The sequence below is a fragment of the Theropithecus gelada genome, chromosome 2, assembly GCF_003255815.1.
Source record: "Theropithecus gelada isolate Dixy chromosome 2, Tgel_1.0, whole genome shotgun sequence".
NCBI classification, from domain to species: Eukaryota; Metazoa; Chordata; class Mammalia; order Primates; family Cercopithecidae; genus Theropithecus; species Theropithecus gelada.
In genome coordinates this window covers 94,364,074-94,379,444 of record NC_037669.1, presented here as the reverse complement: position 1 = coordinate 94,379,444, position 15,371 = coordinate 94,364,074, and the positions used below count along the sequence as shown (strand labels likewise).

The 15,371-nt window shown below is 46.6% G+C and overlaps 2 protein-coding genes across 5 annotated transcripts in view; one reads left to right on the top strand and one right to left on the bottom strand.

Annotated features, from left to right (window-relative positions):
• Positions 1 to 15,371, bottom strand: part of FYCO1 (FYVE and coiled-coil domain containing 1) — a 77,924-nt gene that overhangs the window by 16,450 nt on the left and 46,103 nt on the right. Inside the window, exons 15-16 of one of the 2 annotated variants that reach the window (XM_025376518.1) lie at positions 3,858 to 3,917; positions 2,122 to 2,217 (exon numbers count right to left, since the gene is read on the bottom strand). In XM_025376518.1, coding sequence (XP_025232303.1) covers positions 2,122 to 2,217; positions 3,858 to 3,917 — 156 coding nt within the window. The remainder of the gene's footprint in view (positions 1 to 2,121; positions 2,218 to 3,857; positions 3,918 to 15,371) is intronic. The other variant, XM_025376519.1, reaches the window with a different exon arrangement.
• Positions 6,573 to 13,991, top strand: CXCR6 (C-X-C motif chemokine receptor 6). 3 transcript variants are annotated; one of them, XM_025376520.1, is made up of 2 exons: positions 6,573 to 6,944; positions 12,099 to 13,991. In XM_025376520.1, exons 1-2 carry the CDS (start codon positions 6,816 to 6,818, stop codon positions 13,149 to 13,151), a joined length of 1,182 nt encoding a protein of 393 aa, XP_025232305.1. In that variant the 5' UTR covers positions 6,573 to 6,815; the 3' UTR covers positions 13,152 to 13,991. The 3 variants fall into 3 exon arrangements, with proteins under 3 accessions (XP_025232305.1, XP_025232306.1, XP_025232307.1); XM_025376521.1 differs by lacking the exon at positions 6,573 to 6,944 and adding an exon at positions 9,135 to 9,188; XM_025376522.1 differs by lacking the exon at positions 6,573 to 6,944 and adding an exon at positions 10,677 to 10,804.

The window sequence follows — 15,371 nt, the reverse complement described above, 5'->3', positions numbered from 1 at the left end:
ATGCCAAGACCCATCATAGTTCAACTTCTAAGAACAAAAGACAAAGAAAAAACTTGAAAGCAGGCAAAGAGAAATAACTTATTATCTATAGGAGAATACCAGTTTGAATGCTAGGGGATTTCTCATCTAAAACCATGGAGGCCAGAGGGAAGCAGCTGCACACTTATTTCAAATGCTGAAAGAAAAAAACTATCAATTCTATACTTGGCAAAACATCCTTTAGATAGTTTGTGAAATCCAGCAGGGTGTGCAAAAGAATTATATACCGCAGCCAGTGGGATCTATCCCAGGTATGCAAGGTTGGTTTGATATATGAAAGTCAGTCAATGCAATCCATCATATCAACAGGCTAAGGAAGAAAAAGTCTATGATCTTATCAATTGATGTAGAAAAAAGATCTGGCAAAATTCAACAGCCATTCTCGACCACCCAAGTTCTCTTTTACTATTTCTAATTGTCACTGCTGTGAGTAGCATGCAAGGGACATTTTGGTAGCTTTATCTTTGCACATCCAGTCATTATTTCCTCAGGATAAATTCCCAGACATAGGCCCATTGCATCAAAGAGAAAATGCAATTCTTGAACTTTTGGTTCATCCTGCAGCCAAGCTGTTCTCCAGAAAGGGTAGCCCTGACATTTCATACTCCCCCAGCATCAACAGCTTGTGAGTGAGCTAGCTATTTAATTCTTCCTGCTTGGTCTGCCCCATAATTCAATATAGTGTTTGTCCAAGTGTGGTCCAAGGTCACCTGAGGACTGGTGGAATAGATCATTCTCTCATGACCACATCTGACCCTTCAGGAAATTCTGTCTTCACCACCTTCAAAATAGGTCCAGAATTTGCCCTGGCTCTGCCCTCTCTGCCAACACTTGGTCCAAGGAACAAGCATTCCTCTAATATCCTTTCAACTGGTCTCCCCACTTTTGCTCTTGTCCTCCATCATCTATTCTCCACATGGCAACCAGCACAATTCTTTTTCAAATGTAAATTAGATTAAGTCACTCTTAATGCTACACACCTCGTTTCGGGGTCCCATTTCCCTCAGATTCAAAGTCAAAGTCCTTACAATGGCCAACAAGACCCTATGTGCTGGGACCCTCATTTCCACTCTGACTTCACCTCCTGGTTCTCTCTGCTGCAGGCACGCTGGCCCTTTTCTCGGCCCCTCAACGTGCCAGGCACCATCCCGTCGCAGGGCCTTTGTGCTGTCTGTTCCCTCTGCCTGAAATGCTATACCCGTAGATAGAAGCCTGGCAACTCCTTCACTTCCTTCAAGTCTTATCTTCTTACTGTCACTCTATTTAAAATGGCAAATTCCCCTTCCCTGTTATCCTACTTTATCTTTTCCCATAGCAAGCACCACCTTGTAACATTTATACAATATTGACTTATTTAATTATGTTGACAGTTTGTCATCTGTCAACCCCTGCTGGAATGTAAGCTTCATAAGGGCGAGGGGTGAGCCTTTGTTGGTTTTATTTACTGACATGCTCTAAGCACCTAAAATAGTACCTGGCACATTGTGATAATGAATAAATATCTGTGAATGAGTGACTGAATCTATTCAATGACAGTTATGCAGCCACTGGATACAACACTGGAGAACTCGATGATGTGGGAAAATACTCATGCTATAGCAAGTTTTAAAATACTGCAAAAGAAGATTTAGAATATTTGTTTGTGTCAAAAATTATATGTATATAGGTATTAAAAAGACTGGAAGGCTATATGCCAAAATGTTTTGCTTATCTCTATTTTCCTAATTTTTTACAATGAAAGTGTATTGCTCATACAATAAAAAAATTAACAAAGTTAATTTGAAAAAAGAACATGAGGTGTGGAAGGAATATTATAAAGGGGCACAGGGAACTTCCCAGGGTGAGGAAACTGTATATCTTAATTGTGGTAGTGATTACACTGTATCATTCATGAGAATTCAAGCACTGTATACTTGCTTGAATTTTAATGTATATAAGCTATACCTGAAAAAAAAGAATAAACGAAGCCCCACTGGTATTAAGTTAGAGCCCCCGGGGTGGTCCCCAGCGCCAGCACTGGAGTGGCCATTACTCCTCCCAACGCCACACCTGGAGAGGGCCCAGGCGGCAGCTGCCACTTACATGAGTTCTCCAGACTTCAGCAGGCAGATTTCCGCATCCTGCCCCACGGGCATGTCTTCAGTGTCCTCAGGCGTTAGCGAGGTTGATGTAGTGTCCCTGAAATGTCACCAACAAGAACACAGTCATTTAGCTATCAACACACAGGGCCTCACATCCTGGGGTCCGCAGTCTTGGAGTCACAGGCAGCCAAATCCAGATGCATGGGGGATCCTTTAATCACAGAGGCCATGACAGAGACCCCGGCAGATTTTGTGGGTAGAGGTAGGGCTGCAGGGGCAAGGGCCAAGCAGGTGGACAAAGAGAAGACAATAGGGCTACAGCAGTTTCCCTGGAGTAGCTGTAGGGAAGAGACCTCCTGCTATAGGAAGGGTGAGCAGAAACACAAATCAACCACTCTCCTAGCCCACGCCAGCAGAGCCACTGCCACGGGACCAAGGTACCAGCACCACTGGGTCCTGCCTCCTCAGTGCCAGTGCACGACTAGAGAAGCCTCTGGCCTATCCCTGGGGCACAAGAACAGGCACCCAGGGGAGGTTTTTAACACCTTCTGAATTATGGATTCTTAGAACATATTGGCAGATTGCAGTCCCTGCACTTCACTGATGGGGACACAGAGGCCCAGGCAGTTCCTCCGAGGCAGAGCTGGAGCCAGAACTAGATACCCTGACTGCAACTTAGTGCTTTCCCTGTGGGGCCCCAGGTCCAGCTCAGCCAGGGGCTTATACAATCTCAGGTGCCTCAGAGCCCAACCAGCTCCACTCCCTCGTTCTGCCAAAGAGGAAACCTAGGTCCAGAAAAGAAAAAGTGGCTTTGTCCTCATGTGAAGGCATCAGTGAGGAAGATCTGCCACTCAGTGTGGCTTCTTTTTAAACTGCTGCAACAATCTGTGCTCTTCCAGGAGCTGAATGCCACCAGCCCTGAGCAGTGGGGCTCCCTCTAGCTGAGGTCTCTGTGGCCCTAAGGGCAGGGGATGTGGTATGACTGTGGTGGGGTCCACTGTGGTTCCAGCTTCAGCATTGTGACTGTATGACTCATGGTGAGCTCTTTCCTCCTGAGACCCCAGTTTTCCTTCTCTAAATGGAAGCAAATGGAACCAGATGGACTCTGGGTTCTGAGGGCTTGAAAAGGCTGTAAGTTTTAAAGGACTCAGAGGTAGCATCTTGCAAGCCCACTGGTTGAGAAAGAGATGGGCTTGCTCTGGTCAGCAGCTTCCTGCCCGCGGCCTCTGGCTCTTCTCAGGGAAAGTGCAGGAAGAACGCAGGCTGCAGCACCTGCTGCCACCGGGGGCATGCCTTGTCACTCTGGCATTTATTTTTCTTCCTGGCCCCAACCCCCTATCTTCCTCCTTGCCTAACACCTCCTTCTTTTTGCTTTTCCAGCCGCTGGCTTCTAGGCCCCCACTCCCTCACCCTGGGACAAACAGAAACAGGGAACATCAGTGCAAGAAGCTGCTCAAGGAGCCAGCTCGTGCAGTCACCCACTTGACAGCAGGGAAGCAGAAGTCCAGAGGAGACAGGCCAGGGTCACTCAGGCCTGCTTGTTTTCATCCTTGTCCAAGGTGCAAATACCATAAATGAGATAAAGAAATAAAGTAGAATCAGAGAGACTCTGAAAGCTGTACTTGGTTCTCCCAATTTTCTTGCATTCGGGATAAAAGATGTTCTAATCTATGATTCCTTCTCTTCCTCCATCACCCTCCTCCCTGATCACAGTGATGACAGACAATGCCTGGTTACCTGTAGGCAGATGATTCACAGAGCAGGTTTCCCAGACCCTTGCTGGCCCCGGCAGATGCCCTGCATGAGTGAGGTGGGAGTGGGACAGGTGGGTGATGCAGTCTCAAAGGTAACAATTAGGGCAGAGGGCTTTCTTTTCAATAGGTTTTCACCCATTTATAGGTCATGACCCATTTAGTGGGCTGTGAATCAATTCAGGAGGTTATGACCAACATTAAAAGAAATAGAATAAAATAGAAAATACAATAGTATATTGCATGTTGTGAGGATAAGTATTTATGAGGCTCTTGGGTTTTGTTTGTTTGTTTTTGAGACGGAGTTTTGCTCTGTCGCCAGGCTGGAGTGCTGTGGCACGATCTTGGCTCACTGCAACATCCAACTCCCCAGTTCAAGCGATTCTCTTGCCTCAGCCTTCCAAATAGCTGGGATTACAGGCATGCACCACCACACCCAGCTAAGTTTTGTATTTTTAGTAGAGACGGGGTTTCACCATGTTGGCCAGGATGGTCTCAATCTCCTGACCACATGATCGGCCCACCTCAGCCTTCCAAAGTGCTGGGGTTACAGGCATGAGCCACTGCGGCCAGCCTCGAGGCTCTTGTTTTGACCGTATGTGTACACACATGCACACTAGGCAGCCATGCAAAATGTATTTCTTACCGTGAGATACTGTAGAAAATGTTCAAGCAACTCAGAGGACGTCAAGCGATTTAAGAGCTTGAGAAAGGACGGTAACCAAAGCATGACCACTAGAGGGCACCCCACCTCCCACCTGAGCTGCTTCCGTTCTTTGCTATGGAGGCAGTCTCAGCGAAGATACCAGATACTGCCCACGCGGCCTTCCTCCTTCCCTTGCTCTGGTCATGGCAGCCTACTGCTAGCTTGGCTGATGGCATTACACCCTTTCAGTCCGAGTTTTTGTCTGGAGCCAGTGGTCAGCTGAGATCAATATCTCTCGAACACACACGTTGCAGTCCGTCAACTTGTCTGCCCCTTTGTGGGTGCCATCCTGGCATTCCTGGGCAGCCTGCTGTGCGCACAGCCCATGCCCAGTGAATGTCTACATTATTTGCCTCAGAGTAAGGTTTTCTTCTGTCCCAAATGCTCCCAAAGGAGGACATACCCAAGGCTCCGCATTAGAAGCGAGTCAGAATAAAGTGGTGAGCACAAACCAGGCGGCCCCTGGCACTGCAGTCCTGGAGTCCACACCTCTCTGAGTCATGGTGGAGCCCCTCCAGCTTGGTCTCTACAAATGGGAGTCTATAGTCCTTCCCTGTCACGAATCAAATGGCCTCGGCCTATTTGTTGTGTAATTACTGCACAACTTTAATCCTGCAGACTGCCTGCGGTACAGGTCGGCTTGTTTAGAAACTAGCGGAGGGAGGAAGGGATGCCTGGAAAATCCCTATGGCCCAAGGTGCCTTGCTGCCAATCTGCCCCAGGGGGCGCCATCTCCCGTCAGCCTCGCTAAGCCCCGCAGAGTGAGAAGTGTTGCTTTTCCTGATTACACAGGCTCCTATCCTCCCTCTGGTCAGCCTCCATCTGCGAACAGTCTCCTCTGAAATGGAGATGTCTTCAGTTTAGAACTGCACTCTTCAATACAGTAGCCACTAGCCACATGTGGCTATATAAACTTAAATTAATCAGATAAATTAAACTAAAAATGTGGCTGCCTGGTTGCACTAGCCACATTTCAAGTGCTCAATTATCACCTGGACTGGTGGCCACTGTGTTGGGCAGTGCAGGTGCAGCACAGGTCTCTCACAGCAGAAGGCTCCACTGAACAGTGCAGGTTGGAAGGTTGGGCTGAACCACACCACACACATCCTATTCACTCTGCGATCTGGGGGCATATTTTAGTTTTGCTATCAAATTATTATTATTTTATTAACTTGATTTTACTTTGCTAATCCATTGCTTATAAATTCCTAGTGTTAGAGTAGGTAGCTAGGCAGGCATGAGCAGGGCAGGAGAGGGCCCCCCTCCCCCAGGAATGTCAGGTGACTGTCAAGTAATGGTCAGGCAATTGTTAAGCTGTCTCTGTAAAATAACTGGTTGCAGCCAGAGCCAGAGAAAGAGTCTCCCAATAGATAGAAAACATCTGAAGCGGGTAATCAGCAGCTTCCTAAGATCTCAGGAGTTGGGCGAGTGGGCTCAAGCATGCACATTAAGAGGCAAAATGGCAGAGTTTAACCGGTATATGACCTTCCTCTAGACACGACTGATAAGGGAAAATACCTCAAGTGAGCATGCATAGACCTCCAGTAAACACACTGAGCATGCAGTCCCTCCCAAGTGCTGGCAAGCCACCACGCCTGCAGACAGCCTGCTCCAAGGAAAGAGTCGGGGGAGAAGAAACACAAACCCTGGAACCATGCCAATGTATAAAACCTCAAGTCAAGGGCCCGACGGGGCACTTGGATCTCTCAGGTCACCTGCTTGGCTCTCTTCCAAGTATACTTTACTTCCATTTGTTCCTGCTCTAAAACTTTTTAATAAACCTTCACTCCTGCGCTAAAACTTGCCTCAGTTTCCCCCTCTGCCTTAAACCTACCTCTGCCCCTCGACCAAATTCTTTCCTCCAAGGAGGCAAGACTCGAGTTGCTGCAGACCCGTATGGATTTGCTGCTGCTAACATACTTTGGTGCCACGTGACTCAGACACATTCTCTAGTGGTAAGACACTTCTATAACTCACCTTCTTCTGCTGGAGGTAGTCAAACCCTGTATCCAGTTTCCTTCTCCTGCTCTCCTGCCTATAGAAAAACTGTTCCTCCAGAACAATTCCTCCCAGCTATAGTGGCTTTGCTCCTGCCAGTTGATCTCTCAGCTCATCCTGGTGGCTTGCAGGGGTACAGGTCTGCTGGTTATGTTGCCCAGGCTGGCCTCAAACTCCTGGGCTTCAAATGATCCTTTCAGCTTAGCCTCCTGAGTACTGGGACTATAGGGGCCCACTGCCATGCCTGGCTGGTTAGGTTACTTTTCTGTGGATCACAGCCCATCATTGACCAATGCCTTGCCAACAGCAGTAAATGTCTCATCCCTGGATCCTGGAACTGATAACTTAACAGCTCTGTCAGGTCTTCAGGTAAGGAGAGCAGGCCAACAGTCTGACTTCCAAGATAAATCTGCAGCAGGTATGTCTGTCACTTCCCTTTTACTCTTCCCTCAATTTTATTTAGAAAATGTTTAGGTATTTCTGGGGAAATCTAAGACATATATGATTGGGTTCCCACCCTTAGCAGTTTAAAGTTTTGTTTCAAATAAAAGTAATGCCCTTAAAACAATTAAGACTACAAATTGCCAGATAGTAAAAGGCGCTTTGTACAGCGATTAAAATAAAATTTTATCCCCAAACCTGCGAGTGGCTCAGCCCCTCAAATATAGGTGCAAGTCTTTTGTACTATAGAGAAGTTTCTATTAAAGAATGGCCATGATAAACAAGCCATGCTTTCTCAAATACACGTATCCCCATATTGACACATACACACAGTCATGGAGGGCCCCAGGTGCTGGTTTGTTTTTCCTCATGGAGTAGAAAGGCTTGCTGGGAAGAGCACGGCCAAGGGTGCTTGACAAGGCTCAGGCCATTCTAACACTGCCCTGTGGACCTGTCTTGAATGGCATGGTTGGCTCGTCCCTGGGTAAAACTCAGCTCTCAAAGCTGAAAGATTCCTAAATGTCAGGCAGGGTTACTTTAAATTGCCACCCTGCCTTGAAAGGTCTCTTTCAGGAAGACACGTGCATATTTGGCTCAGTCTGTTCTTTTATTCATTTGTCCACCATTCCCTACATCCATCTGTCCATCGGTGTGTAGTCTATGCGGCCTCATGGTTCATGCCCATAAGGAATACCTCACTCATTTGTACCAGTTTGGTAGAAAGGACAGTCTGAATGAATTCATTCAAAAAGAGGCCTGCAAACCTACTAGAGCTCTTCAGATCTTTTACCAGGGCCCCCTGGCACAGCTCCATACTCAGAGCAGGGCAAGAAGTACTGGCTTTGCAGCCTGACAGTCCTGGGTGACTGCTGGGATGTGTGTTCTTGGGTAAGTGGGTTAATCTCTCTAGTCTTCTGTTTGCCTATCTGTAAGTGACTAGGATTAGATGGCTGTACATAGAAGCATCCAGCATAGGGCCAGGCTTGCAGTAGAACTGAGTGTTAGTCTCTGGATCCTGAGGTTGCTCCTGGTCCGTGCTCCCAATGCTTGACATTTGCCCTTAGGAAGAGCCACATGAGGTTTGCCTAGGAAGTGGGAGAGAGCAAAAGCATTGGAGAGAAGCAACCTGAATGGTAGTGCAGAGCCAGAGAAGGGAGGCCAGGCACCTCCACAAGAGGGCAGCCACTTCTGGGAAAGCAGACATCGGAGTACATGCCTCTCCCTAGTACCCTCTCCACGAGGAGGCACTGGGGCATGTGACCCAGGCTAACATGCCTCTAATTCCTGCCTTCCAGCGTTATTTCCCAGAAGGGTCAGTAATGTTAGATCATGGAGACTGACAACTAGAACTGTACTGAGATCAAAGTAGTCAACATCTGGGGAATTCCAGGAGTAGAGAGGGTAGCCCAAGGAAACCAGATGATTCCAGCCAGGCTAGGCAGGGTGGGTGGGCACTGCTTGCTGAGGTGCCTGAGTGGTGTGGGCTTAGGAGGGAGCGCTCCACCAGGCCCTCTGGCAGACTCGTCATCATCCTGTTGATTGGTCTGGTAATGACAGAGACCTGAGTGTGTATCTTTGATTTGCCAGTTTCTAGTTGTGTGCACCGAGGGCTGTTATTTTGGCTATGGTCCTCAGTGTTCTCATCTATAAAGGAAGGATAATATTGACTGCAGGGCTGCTATGGGGCTTAACAGCTATCACATATGCTGGAGCTGCATGTGCACACAGAACCCAGCCCATGCCATGGACTTAGCATTGGCCCAGACCCCAACTGTTCCAAAAAGATGTCTGACTAGCGAATGAAGTAATTTTAAGGTACAAATGCCACCATCTTTGGTGGATGGCCAGAGCCAAACCTCCTTATTGTTCCCCTTTAGTTTATGAATAAAGCCCTGTCAGGCCCTGACAGAAGAATCAGCCCCAAAGCAGAATGAAGGGGGTGTGGGGTATCAGAGTAACCCACCCATCTCTGACCCACGCACTACACAGGGGCGGGTTGGTCATATGGATTCTGATCTGAAGGATGGGAGTAGGGGGTGGGTCTTTTATAGTAAGCAGCTGAGGGCTCTTAAAAAATGTTCAGCGGAAACATGAACCACCACAAAAGTAGAGGCAGACCTTGCTTCACGAGCAAGCTCATCTGTGGAACAAACCGGCAAAGCACCTCTGCTGGTGAGTCATTTGTCTTACTCTTTACATTGAAAAGAAGACAGGGAGGACTAACCCCAGGTATTGTTGGTATTCTCTGATTCCTGTCTGTAGTAGGGCACAGTGCACAATGCCAGGCTATGGAGCTCAGCTGCTCTTAGTTCAAATTACATCACTGCCATTTGCTACTGTGTGGGTTAAACTGGAGAAACATGAAAACTACTGAACATGTTTCCAGGCACACAGTTAGTGCCTGTAGGCTGACCGTACTGCTAGTAATGGCATAGTCAGACCCACCCAGGGAGATAAGGAGGATCTAGTTATTGTCTATATTTGCTCAATGGATAATCTGTTTTCACTTCTTTTGCATAAGACGGGCTGTTTTCTCAGATTATCATTTATGTTATTTTTTCAATATAAATCAATATACTACTGTAGAAACTTTGAAAACTATTTTTTAAAAAGGAAGAAATAAGTCACCCATAATTCCACCAGCTGGAGGCCAACTGTTAATAAAATGTGATTTTTTCCAAGTTTCTAAGAGTATGGTCAGTCAAAAATCACGTAGTTTATCATGAACTCTTAAATGAGGGCCCACATAATACATGGCAGAGGGATTCAAGGGGTTCATGGACTCCCAGAATTGCAGGGGTATTTGTGTGTGTGTGTGTGTGTGGTGTGTGTGTATACATTATTTATGAGAAAAGATCTGCAGTTTTTAGGAGATTCTCAAAGGAGTTTATGGTCAAAGAAGGTTATGAATCACAATTAATTTTATATCCTTTTGACATCTATTTGTTGTAATAGTAATAGCTAATACTTATTTTGCATACTTACTTTGTTTACACTGTTCTTAGCAATTTAACTAAGAGTACTGCATTTTCCAAAATCAGTAAAAATACTTCCTAAACATTTAAGTCATATTCTATTTTATGTCTGAGTTATAATTTGCTTCATCATTATCAGACTTTTACACTATTTCCAAAGTTGTAGTTTTTTTTTAATTTTCAGAAAACAAAATAGGATTTTGATTATAGAAGATAAATGTTTTTAGTTCGCCTAGAAGGGGAAGTAATTTTTAATACTCTATTTGCACAGCACTGTCCAGGCCCAACCTGTTTACCAATTATTATACATCAAAGTTTACCAATTATTACACATGAATTTGCACAGGTCCTTTGATGAAATGTGTAATGGCAGTATAAGGGACCAGTAAAAGCTGGAACAGGAGGATACCAAAAAAAGGCAAGAGCGAGTCAAGCAATAATGGGGAGCTGGACACTACTCTTAAGAGCAAAGTCACCTGTTTCATATTTTAAATGACGAAAAAATATGTTTTTGCCCCTGTGAGTCAATGACACAAACGCATCGTCTGACCTACTTAATATAGTACCCCAGAGAGCTTGTTGGGGGCAGGATGTCTACTGGCTGACCTATCACCCTTAGAGATCTAACAATTGTGGTGTAAGGGCAAGGATTGTTATTAAGCAGTCTTAGCCCAAAGGTAGCATCCTTCCTTGCTAGAGAGAAAGGGCACTTTGGCCCCTGGAAAGACAGAGGCAAGCAGCAGCATTGGAGACACTGGTCCCAGTCAGGACTCAACGTCAGGGACAGAAGTGTTTTTGAGTGGATTAGGAAAGGTAACCTCATTGTTTATATGCCCTTGTCTGGTCAGGCAATATTTTGACTTTGCTGGCAGAGATTCTGTCCAAACACCTGCTCTTCTTCATACATCTTCTTGAGGTGCTGGCCAGACATAGTTCTAGGTCACTGGAAATGAGCTGCTGCATGTTGAGTATCTGCAGGTCAGTAGCAAGGGCAGGCTTCGCACTCATGGGCTGATGTTGCCGCAGTGGCCCCTGCTCCCACACCATAGGTTACATGATCCCTTGTCCTGTCCGTGGTCTTTGGCAGGGTCACAGGGCAGAGGGAAGGGTCAGAGAGAAGTGACATCTTGAAGGGCTAGTGCCCTGGGTAAGAAAGATAGCCCATCTGGCACCCCATTTCAATTGGGTCTTCTGCTTGTTAAATGAGGCCCCTAAGTCCTAACCTGCCAATCACAGGAGCTAAGGCAAGGTTCTGCTTTGGGGAAATCTACCTTTTAAGAGACTTCTTGCTCAGAAGTCTTCAGGAAATGAGACTCTGATGGTGGAATGCCATAAACTGTGTTAGATGATGAAGGGGAAAGTTTAGTTGGGAAGTGAGAACCACCCAGTGCTTTATCCATGAAGCCAGCTCAGCCAAAGTGTTGGGCAGCCGTGGGCTTTTCTATCCCTTGTTTCCCCATTAGTAGCCTTTGAAAATCTATGCAATTGAGGGGAAGTAAAGGCAGGAAGGACTACCTACCCACGCACAGCAGTCTTGCCATCCCGAACACCTGTGGTCTCCAGGAGTCTCCTTGATAGGAGAGCCCCCTGGTAGGGGCACTTGCTTTAGCTTTCACAATTTATTAGGAAATGGGGCTCAGGATGGGTGGGCAACTGTGGTGAGGCAGGGGGAGATGAAAACAGGCATGTCCCATTGATGAGCTCAGATTATCAGTGGGCTTATCCACTGGTACCCAGATTATCAGCGGGCTCAACCATTCATTATCAGTGTTGCCACCTGTGCCCACCTGGCAGCAAAGCGACTTTTGCTTTCAAAATAATTGAGCACAGGATTTTATGGAATGTGCTTAGGGGTCAGTTATGAGTTGTCTCCCACATGGGTGAGATCCTGAGAATTTTCAGGCTAATGGAGAGTCCTTGTCCTGTCTGAGCAATTTCCCCTCAGAATTGATTATCTTCAATATACTGGACTGTGCTGTTTATACACAGCCTAGTGGGTGGGTTTAGGAGATCACTATTTGCCCCCTAAATGTGGTCAATGGGACAGCAGGAAGACAGAGAATGCCATCCTCAGTCCCAAATATAATTCCTGGGTTGTGACTCACAGGTGTTCATCAGAACAGACACCATGGCAGAGTATGATCACTATGAAGATGATGGGTTCGTCAACAGTTTCAATGACAGCAGCCAGGAGGAGCATCAAGACTTCCTGCAGTTCAGCAAGGTCTTTCTGCCCTGCATGTACCTGGTGGTGTTTGTCTGTGGCCTGGTGGGGAACTCCCTGGTGCTGGTCATATCCATCTTCTACCATAAGCTGAAGAGCCTGACGGACGTGTTCCTGGTGAACCTACCCCTGGCTGACCTGGTGTTTGTCTGCACTCTGCCCTTCTGGGCCTATGCAGGCATCCATGAATGGATCTTTGGCCAGGTCATGTGCAAGACCCTACTGGGTATCTACACTATTAACTTCTACACATCCATGCTCATCCTCACCTGCATCACTGTGGATCGTTTCATTGTAGTGGTTAAGGCCACCAAGGCCTACAACCAGCAAGCCAAGAGGATGACTTGGGGCAAGGTCATCTGCTTGCTCATCTGGGTGATATCCCTGCTGGTTTCCTTGCCCCAAATTATCTATGGCAATGTCTTTAATCTGGACAAGCTCATATGTGGTTATCATGATGAGGAGATTTCCACTGTGGTTCTTGCCACCCAGATGACACTGGGGTTCTTCTTGCCACTGCTCGCCATGATTGTCTGCTATTCAGTCATAATCAAAACACTGCTTCATGCTGGAGGCTTCCAGAAGCACAGATCTCTAAAGATCATCTTCCTGGTGATGGCTGTGTTTCTGCTGACCCAGATGCCCTTCAACCTCGTGAAGCTCATCCGCAGCACACACTGGGAGTACTATGCCATGACCAGCTTTCACTACACCATCATAGTGACAGAGGCCATCGCATACCTGAGGGCCTGCCTTAACCCTGTGCTCTATGCCTTTGTCAGCCTGAAGTTTCGAAAGAACTTCTGGAAACTTGTGAAGGACATTGGCTGTCTCCCTTACCTTGGGGTCTCACATCAATGGAAATCTTCTGAGGACAATTCCAAGACTTTTTCTGCCTCCCACAATGTGGAGGCCACCAGCATGTTCCAGCTATAGGCCTTGCCAGCATTTCGAGAAGCTGCTCTGGGATTTGCAAGGCATGGTTGTGTCCTCTTGATGTGGTGAGGCAGGCTTTGTTTATAGTTTGCGCATTCTCATGGAGAAGTTATCAGACACTCTGACTGGTTTGGAATGCTTCTTCTCAGGCATGAACATGTACTGTTCTCTTCCTGAACACTCATGCCAAAAGCCCAAGTAGGGGGTCTAAAATTTTTAAGGACTTTCCTTCCTCCATCTCCAAGAATGCTGAAATCAAGGGGGATGACATGTGACTTCTATGATCTCAGGTTCTCCTTGATTGGGACTGGGGCTGAAGGTTGAAGAGGTGAGCACAGCCAACAAAGCTGTTGGTGGTAGGTAGCACGCTGGGTGCCCAAGTTCAGAAGGCTCTTCTGACTACTGGGCAAACAGTGGAGATCAGAGCAGCCATGAAAACAAATGCTGGCACCACCAGGCACCTAACAGAAATGAGATCAGGCTCTGCCTCACCTTGGGGCTTGACTTTTGTATAGGTAGATGTTCAGATTGCTTTGATTAGTCCAGAATAACTAGCACCAGGGACTATGAATGGGCAAAATCAAATTAGAATAGGCTGAGAATTCCAGTGGTCCATGGAATGCTTGAAAAATGTGGAAGACAGCATTTAAGACTGTAATGAATCTAAGCAGCATTTCTGAAGTGGACTCTTTGGTGGCTTTGCTCATTTAAAAATGAAATTTTCCAATGTCTGCCATATAAACATATGTAAATGTATATACACACACATATACACATATGCTGTATATTACTAGCATATGAGTTTCATAGCTAAGAAATAAAACTTTTAAAGTCTCCAAACTACTTTTATGCTTTGGTATATTCATTTTAATGTGGTGTGCCTGGAATATACTTTTTTGGAATATACAAAAAAGTTACTTTTGGGCTCAGAGCATGGAAAATAAATTGTAAACTTTCAGGGCTGTGCTCTATCATGGAAATGGAATATACCAGTGATAACGACCCTGCTCTTTCACTGTGGTTTCTAACCTCCTGTCTAAAGTGTGGGGCACATTTGTTTAACTTCTAGAATGTGGTCACAGGATGAGGCACAGTTTTAAATGTCAGATTTTATGCATGTTTATTAAATCCTGGCAGTCTGTTCAACAGGCTTAAAGATGTTTTTTGGGCTTATGTATCCCCAAATCACTCACCAAATACAGAGAATCAACTGACAACAGCTAATTGGAATGCACAGAGAGGCAGGCCAGAACTGACTTAACAGTGTGGTTTTGGGGGCTGAATAGACCAGAGCTGAATCCCTGCCACTCACCAGTTTGTAAGACCTTGGGCGAAACTCAGCCTCTGAGCACCTGTCTCCTTTGTTTTTGGTGAAACACGGATCATAACAGCACCACCTCTACGGGTTGGTGTGAATACCTGAGACACTGCATGTAAAACACTTGGCACAGTTTGCATTTGGGGAGAAAAGGTCCAAAAAATAGCAGTAGTTATTATTTCTCACAAGAACTGGTGACACAAAATGGAAGCCCTCCACGTCAGCCCTGTGGGTTAGCGAGGCAAGGGAGGGTTTATATCGTGCCTTCCAGGTGTGTGGTATACCATGTGCACCTGGTACAGCTGAGCACAGGCTGGGCCTTTCGGAGCCCACATGATCCTCCTACTGTTTCATAAGCATGCCTAAACGCATCTACAAGCAGAGTTTTACTGTACTCAGGTCACATGGACCTCCGAGTGCTTCCTTCAACTACAAAATCTGCCCTTTTAGGGTGACAAGGCAACATTTATCTTTTAAGTGGCTTTCAAAGAGAGTTTCTGTCATTCCCCCTTTGTGCATTCATGTTAACATGGAACACTTCTGACAGAGGGGGCACCAGTCCCTGGTTTCCCTGACAGTGTCCTGGCCCAAGGGACAGAGGCAGAAGTAGAGTCAGGAGACGGGGCCCGGCAGCATCTCCACGAGTCCCCATGGAGAGATAAAGCAAGGTGTGATAAGAATGCAGGCTCTGGGCTCACTCTGACAGTGTTCAGTGTTCAGTCACAGCTCCACCACTGTGTACCCCTGTGCAGGTGATGCAGCACCCCTGACCCAAGCCCTGGTTCACCACCTATGCCACTGGCTCATGGTGGCCTTCCCTCCTGGGGTGCTTGTGAGCACCATGCTTGGGCCTGCCTGGCCACAGCAACAGAAAAGCAGCCACCTGGGACCGTGGGACTTTC